General features: G+C 34.7%; 1 protein-coding gene across 1 annotated transcript in view; it reads left to right on the top strand.

Annotated features, from left to right (window-relative positions):
• Nucleotides 1-20,575, top strand: part of CCDC178 (coiled-coil domain containing 178) — a 303,687-nt gene that overhangs the window by 75,345 nt on the left and 207,767 nt on the right. The window contains exons 12-16 of the mRNA XM_090284995.1: nt 1,385-1,568; nt 10,663-10,725; nt 12,374-12,535; nt 14,094-14,207; nt 20,295-20,440. Coding sequence (XP_090141121.1) covers nt 1,385-1,568; nt 10,663-10,725; nt 12,374-12,535; nt 14,094-14,207; nt 20,295-20,440 — 669 coding nt within the window. The remainder of the gene's footprint in view (nt 1-1,384; nt 1,569-10,662; nt 10,726-12,373; nt 12,536-14,093; nt 14,208-20,294; nt 20,441-20,575) is intronic.

The raw sequence follows: 20,575 nt of genomic DNA on the forward strand, positions 1-20,575 counted from the left end.
CATTAGGGATATTGGCTTGTAATTTTCTATTCTTGTAGTGTCGTTATGTGGCTTTGATAATAAAGTAACACTGACTTTATAATAATAGTTTGGAGGTGTCCCCTCCTCTTCAACTTCTTGAAAGAGTTTGAAAAGGATTGATATGAATTCTTTAAATTTTTGGTAGAATATACCAGTAAAGCCACCAGATTATGGGCATTTTTTCATTGGAAGTCTTTGATTACTAATTGAATTTCCTTACTCATTGGTCTGTTCAGATTTTCTATTGTTTTTTGTTTCTCACTTGTTTCTTCTCTGGATGTTATGTCTTTTCATCTCACAATGTTGGGCTTCATTTGTTCTTCTTTTCCCAGTTCCTTGAAGTGTAAAGTGAGGTGGTTTATTTGAAATCTTTATTTTTTTTACTGTAGGCATTTATAAGTTTTCCTCTTAGAACTACTTTTGTTGTGTCACATATTTTGTTATATTGTATTTTCATTTTCATTTGTTTCAATATTTATTTAAAATTTTCCCTTTTTACTTATCCTTTACTCATTAGTTGAGTTCTTGATGTTGAGTCTTTTCTTCCCAGTGCCCCATTTCCTAGCTTTTATAAACCTATGGTGCCCATCAGTGAATTTTTTTTTTTTTCCTAAGCAAGTACAGTCCACACAAACTTCTCCTATGATGTAGTGAACCTTGCCCTGGTGGAATACCTTCAGCCAGTTTCATGCCACTTCACCCCACTCCTGCTTTGCTTTGAAATTCCATTTCTATTCTACATAGATGGTTACCTCACTTGTGAGTGTAGCTCCATGTTATATATACTTATTTTCTATATAGTGTATGTGTCAGTGGTATATATTTGGAACAAAGGTGGTACCCAATCTGGACAGGAAATATAACTTGTTAATTTTTCTTAGAGATTAGTATTTCTTTGTGTCTTTGAAAATCTAATACTGGATATTAATGTCTTGCTTTTTTTTCACTCTTAAACTCTTTCTCCTTAGGCTTCTTTCTCTTTTACATGAACTGGATTTATTTTTTTTATTTTTTTTATTTGATTACTCTTAGTACTGCTGTATAGGGTTATGAAGGATGGGTTGATATAGCAGGGAGTGGATGCTCTGAGAGCTGAGTGTCAGGGACCCCAGGGCTTCCTTACTGACATGCTTAGCCTTCTGAGATGAAGCACAGCCTGGCAATTAGGGATATCCAACAGAAGCAGAAAAATCAATGGAATTTTGGGAAATACTTTCTGTACTCAAGTTTTAGTTAATTATTTGGTTATTTTTTATTTTTGGAAACCAAAAAGGTATAAGCTTTTTACTGTTATTAAATGTATTTGTCTCAATATGTATTCTTTTGGAATAATCATATCGATATTTTTAATTTATTTTTTCAGTGTAAGGAAAAAAGCAGAGCTTGAATCTGAACTCCAATCTTTGATGAAAATGAAGTCAAAAAATGATGAGTATCTTAAAAAACTATACAAGGAAGCTTATCATATTGGTGCCGTTTTCCACCTAACCCGATTTAAAATAGAGGAATTAGAAGAGCAAATAGCAGAAGTGAGAAGAAAATTCAAGGTTTGCATTTCTGTGTTGTTCTTAGTTGTGAGAAACAGTGATAAAACTGAATTGATTTAATATTGATAATATTAGATTTCAGTTTAAGCTGTCTTTTTTAAAAAATCACTGCTTTTGAAAAATCAGAAGAAAGATCACTTCTCTATAGTGGCCCAGCCTGAATAGAAGAGGATTGGGGCTTAACTTAGCCAATCAACATATGTCTGCTCCACTATTACTGACCCAAAACTATCTGGATCACCAGCACAGTGGTGCTTGCTTCAGCCTCATCCTACATATCTAATATATAATAGTCCTGCTATGGTAGGAAGGAGGGATGCTGGGAAATGCCCCTGCATCCTTACCAATGTAAGAAAAAAGCATTTCTGCATCAGGCCTACAAGTTATTGGATTCCAGGACACCAAGGAATTAGTAGACCACTATCTTTAGGAACAACAGCTGATAGCCCTCAAATCCATTCCTAACTGAAAATATGATGAATAGCCACTCCCTGCCATTTGACATAAAGACTAGCAAAGTCAGCTCCATTTTACCACACATAGGGACTCCTTCTGTCCACCACGCATCACACCCACACTTCCTTCAACTTTGATATTGTCTTACTAAAGACTTATGATGATGCAATTATCTGAAAAATAAAAAACCTGTATTCTATGTGCAAGCGCTGTAAAAACACTGTCTTTAGTGAAGACATTTTACTGCATTATCTAAGTTTAGGACCTGTGGATTGCCAGTAAATGTTTCTGTACTGAGAGACTGGGGTTTTGTTCCCACATGGAGTCCAGCTGTGGAGCTGACTTGGTGTAGCATGCCTTTATTCTTTCTCATGAGTTTTTCAGTGGGTTCCTTATATCTTATATGTTCTAAAATTAGTATGATAATACTAAAGTAAAGCTTAACCTCAATATTATTTTAAAATCGTGAGGTATATGATTATATATATATATATGCTTTAGCATGTATAATAATACTGTAGATGTTTATAATTTTCTTGAATTTTTTATTAATACGTGTTTGTCTATGGTCACTAGTTAACATTTTTATTGAGGATATCAGTGAAGACACCATCCACTTATTTGGCCGCTTAACAATGTGTTTTAATTTTTTTCCAATGGCAGGAAACCCTTGATATCATTCACAGATTTTCTCATACTTGTTAAAACCTACCTTTAATTCTTCAAACATACATATTCACTACCCTTAGACACTCACTTACTAAGGATGCTATAGCATTAAATTTTTTATTTTTTCTAGGTTTTTCACTTGCTGTAAAATACAGTTTGTAGGTTAAGTGCAAATTTGGTGTGATTCCATTGTACTTGCTTTGCCAGCCCAAAGCAACATGTCCCCCTGGCTTCATTCAAGCAAAACTGAAGAAATTGTCCTTTTCCTGCCCTATGGTACCTCAGAGATAACTAGAAAGAAACAACAGAAAGAAATTGCTCCCTGTAAGAACTGTTTCCCATTGCTAAACACTTCTGCTAATCTGTGAGCTGGATATATAGGATATTAAATTTCTAAGATGTACACATGAGTGATAATGAATTAAAAATAAATTCTGGTTAGTCTTTAGTTAATTCATGTTTGTAGTAATTAAAGTTTGTAGTTTCTGCTTTTGTGAGACCCTACTGTTTTACATTGACTAACTAATGAAAACCTGTATAAATTTTTGAGTCTGGGCATCATTTTTTTTCTTACAACTTCGTGTATTGTTGATCCTGGCCTGAAATTAGTTCTTAATTTATGTCTCCTAGAAATTAATTATAGCAATACCACCTGTGAGCAAGCTCAGCAATAATGTTTTGAGGCCTTAGAGCTGTGGTTCTGAACGCTCTTAATGCCGCGACCCTTTAATACAATTCCTCATGTTGTGATGACCCCCAACCATAAAATTATTTTCATTGCTATTTCATAACTGTAATTTTGCTACTGTTATGAATCGTAATGTAAATATCTGATATGCAGGATGTATTTTCATTGTTACAAATTGAACATAATTAAAGCATAGTGATTAATCACAAAAACAATATGTAATTATATATGTGTTTTCCGATGGTCTTAGGCGACCCCTGTGAAAGGGTCATTCAACCCCCAAAGGGGTCGCAACCCACAGGTTGAGAACTGCTGCCTTAGAGGAAGAATTTCTGAATTATGTTCTGTCAAATTAATGCATCTGTAAAATGCCCAGTAACTTTTAGGCAGTCTTAGACTAGAAGTAATTCCAAACAATCAAGGCATCTAGAAGTTTCTGGAATTTTCCAGCTGTTGAAGATGAGTTATCCCACTTTTTAAATACCGTCCATTCCAATAACTGACCTATTTAGAAAAGACAAGATGATTCAAGTCCCAGGATAAAATTAGCCAATAATGATGGGAGATAAATCAATAATTTACTCATATAATATTAAATAGTTCTCAACACTTTAATAGACGGCTTCTCTGCAAGCTGCAAGAATTTGGAGGGTTTTTTTGCTTAAACATATTGGAATTTTGGTGGAAAAGTAGAGCATCAGGCCACTGTGTTTCCAGGTTAGAATAATAGTACTAGAACTAAGTGGAAATAAATTCATAAATTTTGAGATTTATTCCTTGAACATGTGTTACCTAGGAAAATGTCGTTTAATCCACATATTTTGGGATTTTTCCAGTTATCATTATGTTATTGATTTCTAGTTTAATTCTATTGTGATCTGACAGCAGACACTGTGTTATTTTCTAGTCCTTTAAATGTATTGAGATATTTAAAGGTCATATTTAATGCTAGAAAAAGTATGTTAGGTAAGTACTCAGTGTTTATGGAAAACATGAATACAGTTAACATATAGTGGGGAAATTTAAATACGCAAGTTTCTGAGTAACAGGACAGTAGTTAAATATGAATACAAGAACAAATTATAAATTGATTCAATTTTGAATTTAAAAGTTAATGAGACTTCTGCCTTTTTTAGTGGCTGATAAAGATCTTACTAGGTTGAATTTACCAAAAATAACAACTTTAACCCCTGGACCCAAAAAAGAATACACTAAAGAGGCATAATGTATACATATCTCTGGGTTTGGGGATTCAGGTTATTTTAATTTTATGTTTTATAATTTAAAAGTGCCTTTACAAAATACATACAAAACCCTCATTATAAAAGAAAGAAAATAGTAAGTACACTTTTTTTGTTGTTTGTTCTGTTTTGTTTTGTTTTTTAGCACCAGGCTGGGCTGGCACTTGGACTTTCTGTCACAGTCCTGGCCGCCAATGAAGTGTCCTAACAGTGCACAGCCAGACCTGCCCTGCCCTACTGATTTAGTCCAGCCCAGCAGTTATTTGCACAAATTCAATTTTTTTGTGTGTGATTTTTAATTCTGAATTTTAAAATTTGTTTTTCTCTCGTCCTGGTCTCAGGGCTTAAACAATATGAGTTATCTAACTTTTTTCTTAGTGCTTCTTATGTCCCTGGAACACAAATTGATGATATTGGCATTTAGTGTGTCCTCCCCTTTTTTCTTGAATGTGAGTTTCTGGACACAAGGCTGACTCCCCTACTTTGCTTTTCAGCAGTCCTTTGTCTTAGGAGTCTCTCAGTAGAATAGCTCTCTGCTGCCACCTTCTGGGTTCGGGCTGCTAAAACCGGGCAGCAGGTTAAAGGTGACTATTTTTAGTGTGGGCTCTTCCCAGCATTCAAGATGCCGTAATCTCCTTTACCTTAGCTTTTTTCCAAGCTCTTCCAAGTGATTTTTTGATATTTTAAATTTATTTTTCTGCAAAACCAAAACTGAGCAGTTGTGACATAGACCTTATGCCCCCAAAGCTTAAATTATTTACGATCTAGCCATATATAGAGAAAACTTGTTCACCCCCTGCTCTAAACAATACAGAAAGAGGAAATATAGGGGGCAACCACAGCCCTTAGGGATGGGGGGAAGTACCCAAAGAAGGAACAAATGTGGAGGAGTCTGCCCTCCTCCAAAATAGAGTAAAAGCATTTTGGAGAGGGAGTGGCTATGTCTCTCTCAGTAGATGGTCCATAAGCAGCCACCGGCCGGATGCGAGAGAAATTGGATGGAGGCTAATTGGAGTTGTGGAGTTTCTGAGCAGAGAACCTGGCTGGGGTGCAAGACGCATTGGTTCCACAAACACCAGCTGGCAACACTTCTGCTGGAGAAAAGAGAAAGCAATCAGAACTGAACAAGGTGTGAAACCCTTTACTATAGCCAGTAAGCCTTCCACTGCCCTCTATTGATAAAGCCTCTTCACTCCAGCTGCAAGGGAAACTGTTTACAAGATTCAGCTCCAGTATCTCCAATTAGACTTCAAAGAGTCGTGTAGAGCTAAGATGCAATAATTAGATAATTGGCACAAACTTATAGTCCGCATGCAAATATCTGTAAGTTAATTGGTGGCTGTATGTAATTGATCATTATGTATTGCACTCTTTTGTTATAATTTTTGAGTCTCCTTTAATCTTAAAGAGTTCCTTACATTTAAAAAAATTGTCTTTTTTTATGTTCACATTTTTAAAAGAATCTAGGCTAAGTACTTTGCAAAATTTCAATCAATATGGGTTTATCTCTTTGTTCATAATTATTTTCAGGTTAAACACTTTTGGCAGGAATATTTCCCAGTTATAATATGTGTCGATGAAATATATCACAAAGTACATAGTAGAAGTTTGTTTTATTACTAGTGATAGTAAGTTTATCATTTGGTTAAAGTTGTGGTCAACAGATCTATCCATTTTCCTATTTTAGTTAATAAGTACTCAATTGAAGGATATTTTAAGAATATGCAACTGCCTTTGTCTTTAAAATATTTCACTCAATAGACTTAGCGTCTATTGGTAATTTTTTAAAAAGATTTTACTTATTCATTTTTAAAGAGAGGGCAAAGGAGGGAGAAAGAGAAGGAGAGAAACATCAATGTGTGGTTGCCTCTCACATGACCCCAACTGGGAACCTGGCCAACAACCCAGGCGTGTGCCTTCACTGGGAATTGAACTGGTGACCCTTTGGTTAGCAGGCTGGCGCTCAATCCACTGAGCCACACAAGCTAGGGCCTATTGGAAATTTTTGGTTGAATCTATTATTATTATACAGTTATGTAATGGTGATGTTTCTGGGCTCTCATTTCCTTTGCAATGAATTAGCAATTTGAAAAACTCGAAAGCCTGGCACAAGTTGGGCTGCAGGCCGTGCTCCTGGAAAAGATAGTCTTCATTCAGTTCGGACTCAGGTGCTTCTTTTCCTGCCTTTCCTATGACATCATTCATTTCCCTCCATCTCAGGGAAAATAGCTGGTAGGCCTTGTTTTACTATCTATCCTCAAGAGGCTGTTTATAAATGACAATTTGTGTGATAATATTAGAGCTATTCCCAAGTTTCTCATTATAAAAAGATATTTTTTAAAAACATACTTTTGAGTTTGAAACAACCTGAAACTTTCACAGTTTAATTCCCTAGAGATTAAAATCAACTTGTTTGTTATTGGTTAATGCATTTGTTCAATAAATTATTCATTTAGCAAATATCATGTGTGCGACAGAATACTGGGAGCTTAGGAGAGAGGAGGGAGCTTACTTCAAAGTGCTGTAGAATGTGCCCAAGCTGTGGTGTCATGCAGTCCTGGATATGATACTTGTTGAATATTAGTCATGTGACAAATCCCATGACTTCTATGACCTGTTTTTTCATTTTTGAATGTGGAAAATTGTAGCTGTGTCACTACAGGGATGTAATGATGAACTTAAATACACCTTTCACTTTGCACAGCACCAAGTTATCTGAGTCATGTCCCCATTTTGCGTGACCCCAATATGCATGAGTTTGGTTAGCATAGCAGCCTACACAGTGGCTGCCTGTATATATATATAACAGTCTAGAAAAGTCTCCTGAGACACAGCAAATGCTCAAAAGTGATACCTATATTATATTATTAAACCAGGAGAAGTTTTACAACTACTGTAGCTCTTTATAATTCTCTAGCATCTCTTTTCGAACATTTTCATTGATAATACAATCAGTATTTTACTAAGGCCACACTCCAGTTACCTATGTAAGTTAAGTCTACAGTAATTGTACCCATCTGAGTCTGGTAGTGCCCTCAGCAGCTACATAGTTCATATTGCATAATTCATTAAAAGGCAGCCTCTCTCCAGGGCTCAGAACTTTCCCAGTAGATTCCATTTGAGAGCCAGCTGTGGCATCACTGGCAGACTGGTACCTCTTTAACACAAAGTCTCCATTCCATCCTCCAACCTGTGGTCTAGGTGGCTGAGTTACACAATTCAACAACCCAGTTGCCTGGACAGCATCACGGAAAGGGCAGCTTTGCAGGGACAGAGGCCCATAAGAGTCAGAAGACTCTACGCTAAATATTCCCCTCACATTAAGGATTGTAGGCATCTGAGGAATCTGAGATCCTAAATCAATTAGATAAAGTCCCTAGGATCTTAGATTGTGTGAATTAGCATCCTTATTCCAATACATGCTAGTTTTTTGTGTATTGGAAATTTACGTAATCTCTAATTTTTCCCATTTGTAAAAGGGAACAATAGCTATTTCATGACTTTCGTTGTAAAGTTAAAATAAGATAATTATGCATAGTAGTTATGTAATATATTTTATCCATAATTATTAGCAGGGACTCATGACATTTATACTTCTTTATGGGTATAGCATCCCAGATTCCCCTTCAGGAATCGGTTAAGTCACTTTGCTTAGTGTCATTCCCCTTCCTGGAGCAGCTCAAGTATGATAATTGATAAATACAGGAACATAGCCTTGCTACCTTGGTCTGATCTGGGGCAAAACTGAAGGTGCCTTCTTGCTCCAGGACTCCCTATGGAGTTGACTGAGGTTGTTGATGGGGGGCAGGGAGGCTGCATTATATGTTTCTGCACAGTCCTGCTTTCTTCTCACATCTTCTTCCTTTCTTCCTGTCCCATCCCCTCTCCAGTCCAACAAGAGTTGATTCCAAGTGCACGCCTTCATTAAGGGTCCTGCACCCAAATCTTACCTCTGAGTCAGCTTTATAGAGTACACCACCTTTGCCAACAAGATTCTAAGATGAATAAGTCCCCTCACGCGAATGTTGCACATCATGGCCTAAGGCCTGTGACCACTGAACTCACCTTGTATCAGTCTTTGGCATGTTCTAGGGTGTCTTGAAGGTCATAGTATCTCAGTAGTTCCAGGAACTGGCCAGCTTCAGGACATTTGCTGATGCCTTGGATACCACTCATACTTCTAGTAAGGGGATAAAACAAAGGAAGGCCTTGAACATCTGGCTGGAAATACTCCCTTTGATCCCTGTGTCTGGTATAAGTATGACATTGGCATTCCAGCCAGTAGTAGATAACGTTGCCTTCTGGTGATCAGTCATTTGCCCTTGGCTTCTGACTCACAGAGGTTTGGGGCTATGGTAGAAAACAGAACTCAGGTGTTCCCTGAGAGGGTAAGGTGAAGCTGCGGGTGTTGTTCTTATGAGGAGTGCAGATTTGCCCACTGGTAACAGGTTGAGTTGGTTTTGTACATATATACAGATCTCAAAATTTGTAGGAACTCTGTCCTTTCTTAGAAATCCAATTGTTTTACTCTTGCAGCTTCAGACTCCTAGTTTATTTTATTATAATTTCTCATATGCTGCCTATAGTTTTTATTAATCTTACATCTATATGTCCTTTTTGTATAATATTAATATCTCTAATTTCAGGGACTTAAACGACAAAGTACTCTCTTACTGGATGACAATAAAAAAAACAACAACAACACTTGGAAGGATGCGTGAATAAATTTTAAGGACATAAGAACTAATCAACCCATATTGCAGCCAAAGTCGCCTTTCCAAAACACAAACCTTGCTTAACATCCTTCACTATTCTTCTTAGTGTACCTTAAAAATTCTGCATAATCTGTTCAGCTTCATGCTGTACTGTCCCAACTCCTCTCCTCAGCACACACACCTGCACACACATACACTTTTTCAATCAGTTTCAAGCAAAGTCAAATGTAGCACTGTTTTGGAATACAACATATTTTTTCTCTAGTTTATAGAGGCACTTTTAATTTGGTTCCCTCTTAATTAGATATTGAAAAAATTGATAAACCACTCTGCTATCATGTTAGAAGAGGCAACTAATTTCAGTTAGATTATCAAAATATATCATTGCATAAATTGGCTTTAGATATAGGTATATCCTTAGGTGAGGTGATATATTAAAGTTATTGCTTTTCTTGTCACATTTTCTTTTCCTTCTTTGGAGTTTTTCTTTTACTTCAGGAAAGCATAATTTTGATGAGTTGGCGCACCAAGAAAAGGAAGAGTTGTAGGAGAGACTTACAGAATTGTTTCTTTATATTGCCTCTGTAGACCCTAGGGTATGAAGAGGGAGTCTGTAATAAAGGAGGGATAGCAGGGACATTTCCGAACCTCCAGTGTGCCTCTACGAAGCTACACATCTCTTTTGAATGTGGTGGGCAGTCTATATATAAGCCAATTCCTCTTTCAATAAGGGGTTCCAAGGTGTCATTCTAAAACAGAAGAATATTATTGTGTGATAATGTATAATACAACTATGAAGAGTTTAAAGCTCTTTATCCAAGTAACAGAAAGATATTTCCAAATATATTTTGTCCACTCATTTTCAAGGAATGATATAAAAAAAGAGAATGAAAAATTAAGAAGAAAGACTCATTCTTGCCAAATGGAGAAGCTGACTCCATTTTGCAAACTCTAGACTTGAACTGTATCTACCTTGTTTTCAAAGTTGAATGTATTCGTTATGGAAATTAAGTTTAAAAACACGGATAGTTTTGAAAGGGAAGAATTGAAGACTGTCTAGTTTTTCCCTTTTTGATTACTTTGATATTTTAGTTCCAGTGAATTGATCTGAAATCCTGTCTTCTATTTCGTGGCTTTGTATCATATGCTAACTTTGCCTCAAGTAACAGCAAGCTTCTTTGTTTGTTTATAATACTCAATTGTAAAAATTATTTTACTTTTTATTAAACATAAGTGAAATGTATCTTCTATTAGCAATTGTCTCTAAAATGTTTTCTGATATTCTATAAATAAAATCTCCTCTTTAAAAATTTGATACTTTACAGGGTAGAGAAGATTTCTTGAAAAGACTTACTCGAGCTGAAGTGGCTAATGGAACAACAATTCAGGTAATCCTAATTTGCTTTTAATATTTTATTCTTCCTTTAATTTGCACTTTCCTTAGCATTTTAAATTTGTCTGTAATGAGGCATCTTTTCACTACTTGGTTTGCAAGCCAGCAGTTTTCTCCCCTTAGCTGATGACAGTTGCCCTCTGTGTATAACTAACAGTGTCTGATCATGCATAAAGAAACTGACCTCCCATATACATATCTCATTTTGTGGCTTAATGGGAATTTCTGCCAGCCTCATAAAAGGGCAGTGGGATCTTATTCCCAAGCATCTCTTTAGTTTGCTTTGTGATGATGTTATATTTTCTTTACTTTAACTATCTTTCATTGAATTTCTTTATTTAACCCTAAAATAAAAATATGCTATGATTTTTCTATGTAAAAAATTGAGACTAAAGCATTGTAGCTAGTAAAATCAATTTTTCTTTTTGTATCTTTAGCTATAATGCTTACATGTCCTTTAAAACTCAGGTTGGGTCTTTCACTCCTTAGCATCTTTCTAGAATGCCTCCCCTTCAAAAATATATAGATAGTTGAAATTATTATTATAAGAAAAATAAAATTAAGTGGCAAAACAATCCAAAATGATGTACTTTTAAAAATTATTTGAGATTATCTGCACCTCTAGTTCTCTTTAAAACAAACACAAATTTTGAAATTCTTTTTCTAGTAGGAAATTTTATATTTTCAAACATATAAAGCAGTGTTTCTCTACTTCTATGTGTTTGAAGATGCCAAATTTTCTAATTTATGTATATATGTAGTAATTCTATAATCTCTCAGCCCCTTTTGCTTAATGTTTTGTTACTAAATCTTGTTTGTTGGTTTTATTTGGTATTAGATTTCAAGAATTACATATTGTGTTGGCCAAAAAGTTCTTTTGTTTTTTCCATGAGATGGTTCCAGTTGTCTTTAACTTCATTTGAAACAATTTTGTTAGATTGTATGGTGACCGTTTTCACATCACTGTGCATTTTTAAAAAAATGTCAAAATTTGTAAATTTTTGTGTAGCCATTTTAATATTGAAGATGAAAGAAAATATGCAACATTTTCAGCATATTATGCTTTATTATTTCAAGAAAGGTAAAAATGCAGCTGGAACACAAAGAAAGATTTGTGCAGTGTATGGAGAAGGTGCTGTGACTGATTGAACATGTCAAAAGTGGTTTGCAAAGTTTTGTGCTAGAGATTTCTCACTGGACAATGCTCCACAATTGGGTAAACCAGTTGTAGTTGATAGTGATGAAATCGAGACATTAATTGAGAAAAATCATCGTTATACCACGTAGGAGATAGCTGACATACTCAAAATAGCCAACTCAATAAAGTTATTGGTGAAAATGAAGTGAATTTTTTGACCAACCCAATATTTTCAATATTTGTCATTAGTATGTTCTCTAACTTTATTATCTTCCAATACTTAACTAAGAATATTTATTTTTTATTGTTTATTAATATTTTCTCATGATTTTTCTAATAATGTGTCCACTTTAAATATGCTATATTCATGCCTGTTATTTTTTGTGGTGGCATTAAAAAAAAAAATTTCAAATAACAGCAAATATTTCTGCCTGACGCGAGAGGGAGAAAATGGATATTTAGGTAATTAATAACTGAATGAATTGTTTTAAATCTTTGCTGGCAGCAAAATCTGTTTGCTATTCAAGAAGAACAGATCATTGAAAAGCAGGAACTTTTGAAAAATAAAGTAATGTATTCCCTATTACTGGCAGAAGTAGAGGCACCTCTACTACAAATGGAAGAAGAGGCTGTAAGGATGAAAAGTATCCACGAAGAACAGTCTGATGTAAGCGTGTCTGATTAATTCAGAAACAAATTTGCAGGAGTGTTTAGGTTGCTAAATTATATATATGATTTTATATTATTACTTGGAAAATTATGCTTTCATATAGGAAGACATAAAATCATGGACAGAATAAATAGCTATTCCATGAGCACATACTGATCTACAGTGAAACCACATAGAAAGACTATTAATATTATTGCCTGGAACTCTATACTGTATCTTAGTGTGTACTTCGGAAAAACAGTTTTCAAATACATAATGATTTATTTGTCATGATTGTCCACTACAATATATTTAATTATATTTAATTCAAAATCTTCACTGTTCATTAATAAAATGGTAAAGCTATGTTTACACAAATATAAAATATAATGCATCTTAACATTTTCATGGTAAATGTTTGATGCATGTAGAAAACAGACTGGATGAAAAAAAAGCAAATGTCAATAAAATATTTTCAAAACAACAAGTTTATGGCATTAATTGATATTACTAGCCCTTCCCAAAGAAAAGTTTAGTAGAAAAATTATGTATACATAATGTCATTAGTCTTTTGGAGAAGTAGAGGGTGTGGTAAGGGTTATACATTCTTGTCTTTAGCTGCTGGGAGTGCATACATATTATTCATTTTGGCCATTTTGACAACAGGATTTTTTTTCATTGCAAATAATGATGTAACTTTATGTTCTTAGTCTTTAATAATTCTCAAAATGTTTTATTTTAAAAACTTTATGATTGCAAACTGTTCCTATTATGAAAGGCTTTTTAAAAATTTCTTAAACCCTCCCTATAGAATAGTCAAGAGACAGTTTATCTGTACTGTAGGATTCAGAAAATTTAGACCTAAATATGCAAAGCAACTTGTACAAGTTCACAAAGCATGAGGACAACAAATTCTGAGTATATTGCCCAACTTAGGGCTTCTAAATGCTTATCCTGGAACTCATGTAACTAACACCTAGAGAGATGAATGATTTTAATAATGACTCCTCCTTATATTAATGATAGAAGTTTATTAATTGCATCAAAGTCTTACTATAATCACCTGAGTCTAATAAATTCCAGAAAAGATTAATGACTTTTATTTACCCTTATTTTTTAATAGCTGTTGTTTTATATTTTCTTGTAGTTTAGTAATCAATTTTGTTTTCTATTTTAATAGTTTATAAATAATAAGAAATTTTAATTTAGCAAAAACTCGTGGAAAGAATAGTTTATATACACTTTCTGTAATGCTTACTAAAAATTTGTATTTGGAGTTTTAATGTTGGTTAAAATATTTTAAATATTGTGATGAAAATTTATAATTTCTGTGTGAGTTTATTAGTGTTTGTTCCTTAGCTAAAATTGGTAAGATTGGTTTTCTCAGGTAATTCAAATTGAATATTGGGATTGTGGATAACATAGTATATTTTTGTCATTCATTTGTGGTGATCCTTTCCCTTTATATCAAAATATATATCATAAGTATTAAAATAGTTACTTGGGATATAGCACATCTAAACAAGGCTAACTGAATTGTAAATACTACAGATCTTAATATCTGAATGTCTCCTAGATGCTAAATGATATAATTGAAAAAAGAGACCATGTTCGAAAAAATGTGGAAAGAACGAAGAAAAATTTGCATAAAAAGGGGAAGAAAACCCAAGAAGCATTCATAGAAACTGAGGTAAAGAACTTAATATTTAAAAAAAATTAATTTACACCCTATATCAGTGAAAACTATTCAAGAAAATTGAGTTTAAATGGATGCTTTTCCCTTCTAATTGGCTACACTAAGTTTGTTCTGCATGTGCTTACGTGTGCTCTCGCACACACACCATCTGTGTTCATTTTCCCTCACAGTGTCTTCCCCATTGATCTAAGGTAGCTCCTGTTACCTTTCATACAGAGCAGAAGTATAAATCTGTAGTGTACTAAATTGTAGCGTGTTTCTACAAAGGAAACCAATCTACACACTGAAACATTTTTTAATATCTGACATCTAAATTTTCCCCTCAAACTGGTATGTAGGCAGATAAATGGCTGTATATCAAAAAGCTTCAGGGCATTTTCTAAATTATAAATATTTATCCCCTAAAAATTCTTACATCTAATACTCTATCTGTAGAGAATCATTGGCTATAGCAAAGTGGAAATAGTCCATTGTCTTTAACTCACTATCCTCTGGATATATTTTAAAGGTAGCCACAATAGGATTTGTGAGTGGTCAGCATGAGGGCTATGAGTCAGAGACATTATATCATTTTTTAAAAAGTTGCTCTGTACTGGGCCACAAAAAACATAAAAATATTACCAAGGAAAATAATGATAATATTTATAATAAAATAATGGGTCATTAATATGTTGCATGTTTTCTCTATGCCAGGGATAGTTCAAAGTGCTCAGATGTTTTAACTCATTTCATCTTCATGATAACTCTATGAAGATTGTGCTATTATCATATCTATTCTACAATTGAAGCATCGGATGCCTTGTTTGTTAATAAGCTTGTTCATTTTCACATGACTCACTAGTGTTGAGTTGAGATTCACTCTATTTGGTACTGGGCACTGGAATCTATGTCCTTAACCATTACTTCATACTGGTCAAATATTACGGGTTACTTACTTTTACTGACCACAATAAAGTACGATCAGAACTCCATAACAAAAAAATATAGCTAAAAGAAAAAAAAGGTAGATTACTGGAAACATTTTGTCATCTTTTTATTGTTAATTTGCTTATGTATTAAGGAATACCTATAAATACAAATTACTATTTATTTATAAATGACTGGTGATAAACTACACAGCAAAATTGGGCCAAGATCATACTTTGGTATTACCAATGCATTATTTTATAGGATACCCTGGCTGGTTTGGCTCAGTGGATTGAGCGTCGGCCTGCGAGCTAAGTGTCGCTGGTTCGATCTTCCAGTCAGGGCACATCAGAGAAGGAAAACTCTGATTCCAAAAAAACCTCCACTGCCTTGCGGCATACCTCTTCAGGGGAAAGGCTAAGGGAGTAAACCCCGACAGAAAATCCGGAGCCGGAGTCCCTAAGGCGGTTTGACGTTGTAGTCAACACCAGCAACTCCTGCGGCGCACCTGAAGCCAAGCTGTATTGACTCCGTCTTTCCCTTGGACCCTTCAGCTGCGAAGAGAGGGGGGGTCTGCTGCATGGGCAACAGCAGACCCTCCATATCACCCTGCCCAGGCTCTGTAGCTTCATCGCAAGATGTCGATTCAACACGGGAGGAGACAGATACCGTGTCACTCCCGAGTCGGACTGCACAGCCATTCTCGGCGGTGCAGATGAACTCTTAAGAAGCTACACCATCGTCTCTCGAGACGGACGGCTGCCGACACACGACACATTTTATAGGAAAAATTAAAAGTATTTGGCATATGTATTCAATGTTTAAGGAAAAAAGAGAAAATAGAAATGAATAGAAATTAAGAGAGAATAATAGGAGAAATTAAAAGATACATAATTATATATAGAAGTGAAGGAAACAATGCTATTTTGCATAGCAATTTGTTTTAAAATCTACATGAAGTATATATTTCATTTATAAAATATAAATGAAAAATGGGTGAAGATTAAAAGAACAGCAATAGATCAATAATTATAAAATAAGTTTAATTTGTCCAAACTTTACCACTAAGTCAAGAACAAGCCCAAGGTATTTTACAGGCTTTCCTACAAAAGCCAGGTACACAGCATAAGAAAGAATGAAAAGCTTTTAAATTCATTCTATATAATATAACTTTGAAACCATAAGTGAAAAATAATAATATGAAAATCTATAGGTAATCTCAATTATGAATATAGATGACATATTCCTAATATATCAGCAGATTGAATTTTACAGTGTGCTAGCAATGAGGGAAAAGTTGGGACAACTGTAATTGAACAACAATAAAATTAAGTAAATGAACTAAAAATTATGCAAAATAAGATTCCTTTGAATAATATGAAGACAATTCAGTATAAACAATTATATTAATATAATTCACTATACTTGCAGAAATGAAAGATAATTAGCCTAAACTATTTGATAGAACTCTATAGCCACTAATGATTTTTAAAAAGATTCTTACCTGTCTAGAGATAGAATGAAAACATCCTTACCTTGACAATATGTTGTTAGTCTGTCTACCAGTGTTTTCCATCAAACATTGTACTTAATAGTGAAAAATGAAAAGTATTTTCATTAAAATCAGAACAAATCATTCACACCAGCTGTTACTATTTAGCACACTACCATTATTGATAACAAATTACTTGGAGCATGTAACAAAAGATAAAACATATGTATTCATCACTGCAGTTCATATGTCTATATCTAAATATTAATTTCAAAAACATTAACTAAAAATTACCAAAGGTGGCATATCTAACATATATAAACAAATTCCAAGAAGTATGGCTGAATATTATTTGTGTGTTTGTGTGCTCAATATTATAGAACGTACTAGAAGTTGGAGGGTTAGAGAAGAAGGGTTAATTTTATTTGTCCTTCAATTACAAGATTGTCTTTCCAATTACAACTGAGCACTTCAAATACATTAAATATTGTTGGAAGTTGCTGAAGTTGGGGAAGTAAAAGGAGAACTTGGTTAACTCATGAAGCACATCATCTTGTTGGAGAGGAAAGAAACAGACAACAATAATATACTGTGAGCAGAGCCATGACTGCCATATAATAATGTGCGAGAGGGTCATGGAGTGGGGTACTGAAATCATCTGAGGGAAGCAGGGAAGGTTTTACAGAAGAGTTAATGTCTAAAAATGAGAATGGAAAAAATGGGGGTTGGATATGGGCCTTGCCATGATATTGAAGAGAATAGAGATAATGTACACCAAACTCCTAAAAGAATAATTGGCACTGGAAATATTTAACAAATGGCTTCCATTATTATTATTATTATTATTATTATTATTACTACTACTACTACTTAATTTTTTATCTTGAAGAAATGAGGCAAGTGCATTCTAGAAACAGACACTATGTTTACAAAACACAGAGATCATAGGAGAATGCTGTGTGTTTGTGGAATGGTGAGTACGTAGTTCAGTATGGTCAGAGAGCAGAGCAACTGTTAAAGTGTAAAGAGATGGGGCTAGTGAGACAGGCAATGCCCAGGTGAAGAAACACTTTGTGGGTCATGCTATTGAACCCATTTTAAAGAAACTTGCAAACTGTTATAATATCAAAAATCACTAATAGCATTTATTAAGTACTCATTATGTTGACTGGTGTACAATGAGTACTATAGATGCCATTTTCTGTCATCTAAGAACTTAAGCTCTAATGAATTACTTTATCTTTTACTGTGCATAAGCATTTCAATTGTGTTCCAATCTAAACAGTGCTAATAAATTTTTACTATTTTAAACTCCTATTAAAATCTTAGGTGTAGAATTTGAACTTATTACATTTAGATAACATTATATTTATTAAATCTTCATAAAATTAAAATTTAATTTACATTAAAAGTTTAGAAGATGAATATATATTTTCTTACTTAAATTTTTAAAAATGTGTGGTATGAAAGTTTTTCAGATAAGGAAATAATGAAAACTGTTGTATAGTCGGCCGTCGTCGGCAGCCGTCCGTCTCGAGAGACGATGGTGTAGCTTCTTAAGAGTCTATCTGCACCGCCGAGAATGGTTGTGCAGTCCGACTCGGGAGTGACACGGTATCTGTCTCCTCCCGTGTTGAATCGACATCTTGCAATGACGCTGGAGTGTCCTCTCCAGTGAAGCTGAAGCTACAGAGCCTGGGCAGGGTGATATGGAGGGTCTGCTGTTGCCCATGCAGCAGACCCCCCCTCTCTTCGCAGCTGAAGGATCCAAGGGAAAGACGGAGTCAATACAGCTTGGCTTCAGGTGCGCCGCAGGAGTTGCCGGTGTTGACTACAACGTCAAACCGCCTTAGGGACTCCGGCTCCGGATTTTCTGTCGGGGTTTACTCCCTTAGCCTTTCCCCTGAAGAGGTATGCCGCAAGGCAGCGGAGGTTTTTTTGGAATCAGAGTTTTCCTTCTCTGATGTGCCCTGACTGGAAGATCGAACCAGCGACACTTAGCTCGCTGTTGTATAGTAAACTATTAATTAATTGCAATTCAGATTTCCAGACCTTTCCAAGTCTGGACATGAAAGTACCTTTGGGTGGAAAGCCTACAAATTCAGTAACCTTTGTTATCCAGGCTAGAGAAAAAAATAATTCACCAAATGCTCAGATTATAAATTTACTCTTTTATGCCTCTATTTCCATTTGCTCTGGTGATATTTCACCATTCGTCAAAAGACTTACAAATGGCTCTTGGAGTCCTCAAGCTTTTGCTCACTCAGATATGCGGATGTATACTTCTGACATATGGCATCTAACAGTTTTTTCTCTCCAGATTCAAATTAATGTGGGGACGTCTCTAACACTTTTGATGCCATGGAAGGGTATACACTGCTCACAATTACAAGGGCTAACTGATGGTACCTATTAAAAGTGCCAAAATACAATTTTTGTTTTTCATTGCTGTCTGCAGGAAGCAGAGGCTCTTTCCTTTAGTGTAGAATGCTTTGACCCACCTTCAGCATTGCTGAACTGGCTACATGGTCTAAGTGGCTGACACCATTGCTTCTGAAATCTTCTTGGTTTCCCATGAGAATCTTCATTCAATATTTACACATGATTTATGGAATCTCACCTGAAAGTCAAGTATAGTGATAGATAGCATGCTATATTGAGAGTTGCCCAGTCTCTCTGATTCCTACATACTTATCTTAATCCATAATTTTGCCTGTTCATACTCTTTTTTTTTTTTTTAGGTTGATTTTTTTTTTTTCTCCCAGTAATAATAAAATATCCTGGTAGGCCCATTGAAGAATACCAGTCAGCCATCTTCCAACTACAATCTGGTATTAATAAAACAACAAACAACAAAACAACCTTCATTTATCAGTAGAAAAACTCTAGAACTTCCAGAAAAAGAAAGAAAACAGAGGATATGTAAATTCAAGGACAGTATCCAATATTCAAAATCTTGGACAAATAGCAGATATTTATAGGAATATACATATAAGAGATTTGCTATTCTTGAAATCTATAAGAGTAGAGAGAGAATCAGGAAGCATATGGAGGAAAATGGAGGAAAATAGGAGCATGGAGCAGTTGAGGTCTGTGGGATCAGTGGGAAAAGCAGCTCTAGTTAGAAGCAATGCCAGACACAGGGAATGACCTTCAGTAGTTAGTCACCCAGTCAGTAAATTAGTCAGTCAATATATGTACCAACAGATATGAAGAGATTGTGCAAAAATCAAATCTCCAACCTGGAATTGCACAGGCCTGTTTTGGAAAATTGAGCTGGAATTAAATATCAACATTTTTTGAAAGATTAGCATAATATATATCCTTTTCCGCCTTCAATGTACATGTTTGGAAACCAGTAACCATATGTTTGCATCTTCAAAGAACATGACTTTAAGGTATGTGTGCTTGAGAGAATGGGAACAGACTAGAGCAGGGAGAGAGGGAGAGAGAGAGAGGAAGAGAAATGGGGAGAGACAGAATAGTTCTAACCCATCTTTTACAAAGTCTCATCACATGTAACACAACAAAAAGACCATAAAAATAAATGATTGCTTATATTAATAGGAAGCCACTGTTCACTTCTACTTGTTCATATAGCCAAACATAATCATGTCCCTGAATCACAAGGATTTAAAAATCCTAGAATTAAAAAATGAAACATCCCTGAATTTGTTTTCCAGGAAAAACACTCAATGATATTTAATGAAATAGAGACAGTTAAAAGTAAAACAGTGATTTATCAAGCAAAAATAAGTACATTGAATAAGGACCTGGAAGAAAAAGAACAGGAAAGGAATATTTTTAATCAGATACTTGAAAATTTGAAGTAAGTACTTAAATTGCATTAAAATAGTAAATGTTTATTATTTATGAAAGATAAAATGTCCATATCTAAAATGATCCATATTTTCTATCATAGTTCAATGTGCTATTTGACAGTTTGGTTTTAAAAACAGAATCA

The sequence above is a fragment of the Furipterus horrens genome, unplaced genomic scaffold (genome assembly GCF_987537825.1).
Source record: "Furipterus horrens unplaced genomic scaffold, mFurHor1.1.pri manual_scaffold_8, whole genome shotgun sequence".
Lineage (NCBI taxonomy): Eukaryota > Metazoa > Chordata > Mammalia > Chiroptera > Furipteridae > Furipterus > Furipterus horrens.